The sequence below is a fragment of the Sinocyclocheilus anshuiensis genome, unplaced genomic scaffold (assembly GCF_001515605.1).
Source record: "Sinocyclocheilus anshuiensis isolate Anshui unplaced genomic scaffold, SAMN03320099.WGS_v1.1 scaffold1590, whole genome shotgun sequence".
In the NCBI taxonomy this organism is placed as follows: Eukaryota; Metazoa; Chordata; class Actinopteri; order Cypriniformes; family Cyprinidae; genus Sinocyclocheilus; species Sinocyclocheilus anshuiensis.
In genome coordinates, this window is record NW_015547720.1 from 9,688 (window position 1) to 14,533 (window position 4,846).

Sequence of the window (4,846 nt, forward strand, 5' to 3'; positions counted from 1 at the left end):
GAAGAATATTTTTGTATTCTACAGGAAAAATAAATAAAACTATCAAAGTATACAGGGTTAGAACAAAATGATTGAGTAGAAAAAGAATAAAACAAAAAAAAAGGTTACAAATTACATAACTATTTTTAAATTTCAGAACTGATGCAAAAGGTAACAGTTTAATTTCAGTCAACTAAATGGAAATTATTGACAGATGGAGATAAATCTTAAAACGGCCAAATATTTGATGAATCTTTTTTCATACATTAACAAAATCTTCCAAAAAGATCTTTTTGTGTTCCACAGAAAAAATATATAAATAATAATTAAATAATAATAGTGATGATAATTAAAAATACGGTATACATGCTTAAAACAAAATGATTGAGTAGAAACAAAATAATAATAAATAATATAAAATAATCTATTCTTTTAGTAAGCATCTAGCTAGTTTCACTTTGACCAGAACAGTCACATTAAGAAAGTTTGAAAGAAATGTGTGATAATGATAATGAGATGGGCGGGGCGTGGAGAGACTTGAGGCCACGCCCCCATCAGTCACTCCCATTGATCATGATAATGAGATGGGCGGGGCGTGGGAGAGACTTGAGGCCACGCCCCCATCAGTCACTCCCATTGATAATGGTAATGAGATGGGCGGGGCGTGGGAGAGACTTGAGGCCACGCCCCCATCAGTCACTCCCATTGATAATGGTAATGAGATGGGCGGGGCGTGGGGAGACTTGAGGCCATGCCGCCATCAGTCACTCCCATTGATAATGAGATGGGCGGGGCGTGGGGAAACTTGAGGCCACGCCCCCATCAGCCACTCCCATTGATGACAATGAGGTGGGCGGGGCGTGGGGAGACTTGAGACACTCCCATAAACACATGTGATAGCAGGTTTGTTCTGAATGACTCACAGTGCGAAATGAATGCCGGTGATGAGCTGCACAAGGAACTCTGACGTGACCATGAGCCTCGAGCTGATGCCTTTATAGCGCCGCGCCTGCTGCCGCGGATATCCACAGATACTGACTCTAAAACACACCAAAACACAAACAACTCAATCAAAATCTGAATCATGTTCAATGAAAAGCCCATGTTTGTCGTCCACCGGTGTGAATTCATTACTAGGATCAGTGTTTAGTGTTCTCAGGCCCATGAGGGAGTGTGATGTGACCTTTGACCCGCTCAATCTGTGGCCTGCAGTAGAGGGAATGATCTTTGCTCGCTCAGCTGTAAACGCCAGCTGATTGGTTGAGTGATCAGTCATGTGACCGTGAGCGGTCACAGATCTGAGTGCGTTCAGGTTCAGGTCTATAAGAGGATCAGGGTGACTGGACGCAGAGAGGATCATGGGTGGATTTGAGACGCATTATTCACAACAAACCCGACCTGAAGACCCGATGAGAGCAGATCTGAACTGCACACCGTCCAAAAATGCATATAATAAATGCACATAAATTGCACATAAACTAGGTGAAATTAAATAAAATCGAAATAATATTAAAAATAATATTTATTCACAAAAAATGTTAATTAATGATAAATAATGTGTTTGAAGAAAGAAAAAAAAAGAAATACGTTTAAATAAATATGTGAATATTTATTTATTTAATTTATTTATTCATTCATTTATTTACAAACTAACAGCCTTGGTAATGGATAATAAATAAATAAACACACTAAATCATTTTAAATAATTACATACACTAATTATTTCATTGTTTCAAATAAAAATTTAACTAAGAATTTAATAAAAATTTAAATAAATGAATGCATTGTATTTTAATAAATTAATTTAAATAATTAAATCTGAATATAATTACTATATTCTATATTACTAACTAAATAAAAACAAATAGGCTTAGCAATCACTGAATAAATGAAGGATTTTTGATAAAAAAATTTTTTTTATTAATTTGGGAACTGATACAAAAGGGATTAACTTATTTTAATCAACTAAACGGAGATTGACCTACACTGGAAATCTCAAAAAAGCCAAATATCAGACAAATTACTGCCCTGCCTGACATACTTCGGTCCAAGCGAGTAGGTCTGGATTGAAAGTTGGCAGCGACACCACAAGGAGGCAGGAGACGAGCTCAAGATTATATTTTTCTTAAAGCAAACAAGCAATTAAAGCAGTGAATCAATTAATTTTGACCATACAAAACGTTGGTGCTCAAACATTTGACATTTATGCCTCTGTGCTGGTCCATCACATCCCTCAAGAGTTCATTATAAAACGGACAGTGTGTGTTTTTAGGCTGAAACTGTATGTTAGTGTGTCGAACCTGGAGCTGAGCTGACACAGAGACTGCAGAGACGAGCTGCTCATGTAGCTCAGAGACGCATTATAACACAGCAGCAGGAACGTCAGCACCTCAAACCTAAAACACACATCATCAAATTACAGCTGCAAAACACACCATTCAATCCCCAGTCAGCACTCATTTGCTGATTAAAAATTGATGGCTATAATAAAAGCGTGGGGCGCGGGATGAATATTTGATGCGCACCTGTTCTGCGCGGTGAAGGTCTCGCGCTGCAGGTGGGGGCCGCTGTACACCACACGACTCAGACCGTGATTGGCCAAGGCTCCTTCCGTCAAGGCCAGAGAGCCAATGGAAGACGGCTGGGGGTGGGACACAGAGACGGACAGTCAGGACAGATGCAGAGTAGAGCTGTGACCGTGAAGAAATCGACGCGTGACAATATCACCGTATCCTCGCTTTCTTTCGCTTTTAAATAGCTTGTAGTAGTAGCAGTGGTAGTATATATTTATTTAATGCCATGTCAGCATCTTAGGCTATTTTCATGGCAAAAACAATACAAGTATAACAAATACAATAAAAACCAGCAAACAAACTCAACACAAGTTATATTAATACCAGTTTCAGCACAAAATAAACATGGCTAAACATCCGAAGGTAAGAGTACAACTTTACAATCCGTATCCTGTCTCATGTAATCTCTCAATCAGTGTTTCAGCCACGCAAAGACGTCAATACAACAGCTTGTAAACAATGTCACGTAACGTCACATTTCAATGTTTCATTTATAATTTGTTTTATGACAGCCACCATTAAAATTTTTAGATTTAAAAAAAACGAACTGAAGTGGAAATATTATGTAACTTTTATTATACCAACTTCATTAAGTGTAATTTATAGCCTAAAAAAATCAGTCTGTTTTAACCTTCAATATTATAGTAATGTAGCACCAACTGACTCTCATGTATATTTTACAGCATTAGTTAAGACAATTTGTTTCCTTGAGAAAATTTGGCATGTACTGTACCTGATATATGTGAGCCTGGACCACAAAACCAGTCACAAGGGTCAATTTTTCATCTAAAAGCTGAATAAATAAGCTTTCCATTGATGTATGGTTTGTTAGGATAGGACAATATTTGGCTGAGATACAACTATTTGAAAATCTGGAATCTGAGGGTGCAAAAAAAAATCTACATATTGAGAAAATCGCCTTTAAAGTTGTCCAAATGAAGTTATTAGCAATGCATATTACTAATCAAAAATTAAGTTTTGATATATTTACAGTAGGAAATTTACAAAATATCTTCATGGGACATGATATTTACTTAATATCCTAATGATTTTTGGCATAAAAGAAAAATCTATAATTTTGAGCCATACAATGTATTTTTGGCTATTGCTACAAATATACCCCAGCGACTTAAGACTGCTTTTGTGCTCCAGGGTCACAATTATCCATAATAATTGATATTGAATCGAATTGCAAGCTTGTCTTTGGTCTTGTCTTTCTCACCTCACTCTTCTCGTCAGTCAGCTCGACTCGCTCTCCTCACGTGATAAATTAAATATCTCTAACTGAACTAAATGATTTTTATTACTAGAAAAAATCAAAAAGACGGTGGGCAAGTGACGTAACCGGTGTTGTGGCTTAAGAGACGGATCAGATTGACTCACCTCATGATAAACCGACGGCTTCGATAAGGAAGGGATGGTGAAGGACAACACTTTACTCTGCCCGTCTTTATCAACGATTTCCTGAGAGAGAGAAATGATAAACATGACGGATTCAGACACACGAGGGAACATGCAAACAACAAAACCCTGCAACTGTACTGAAGATACACAAGGCAATAACCTTAATGACGATGCCTTTACAAATAAGCATATTTATGAGATTTATGAGCACATAGAGGTGTCGCATTTACTGTATTTAACTCGTTTTGTGTGCTGTCGATGAAGAACAGCAATAAAGCTCACCCAAAAACACCAATAATTTTAAGACAACAGGATTGCATAAAAAAAAAAATTCCCATCGGTCTCTTTGGCAGAATGATGAAAGCAACCAGATAAAGCATCAAGTACACATCTAATGCGTTTCCTTTGCACTGCAATTTCATTTTGTTCCTTTAACACTGAAAACAAAAGCTGCCCGTCTTTGTCAAAAAGCGAAACTGGAGAAACAAACACGTTTATTAGTTTATTTGGATCCCTATTAGCCACAACCAAGGTTATTGCCCAAAGTGTTCATTTTATTTCAATTAAAACTCATCTAAAGAATGCATAGAGACAAAAACAAAAGCAAAACTGTATTTCACCCCCTCCCCAAAGTCTGATCATTTATTACAAATTAAATATAAATACTATATCTATATACATTTTATTTCACCTAAAAAATTAATATAAATAAATATAAAACTTTAAATATATCTATATTACAAAAACACTTCCCCAAAAAATGATTTATATACAGTAATTGTATATACTTATAAAATATAGAAAAGATTTCCCCCATTATATATTTTATATATACACACACACACACACACACATCCATACATACTATATAGAAAAAAAAAATGATTTTC

At 36.2% G+C, this 4,846-nt stretch overlaps 1 protein-coding gene across 1 annotated transcript in view; it reads right to left on the minus strand.

Annotated features, from left to right (window-relative positions):
- LOC107704216 (hyccin-like) overlaps positions 1–4,846 on the minus strand; it is a 57,145-nt gene that overhangs the window by 8,715 nt on the left and 43,584 nt on the right. The window contains exons 5-8 of the mRNA XM_016507102.1: positions 3,936–4,016; positions 2,505–2,620; positions 2,280–2,375; positions 903–1,019 (exon numbers count right to left, since the gene is read on the minus strand). Of these exons, the coding sequence (XP_016362588.1) occupies positions 903–1,019; positions 2,280–2,375; positions 2,505–2,620; positions 3,936–4,016 (410 nt within the window). The remainder of the gene's footprint in view (positions 1–902; positions 1,020–2,279; positions 2,376–2,504; positions 2,621–3,935; positions 4,017–4,846) is intronic.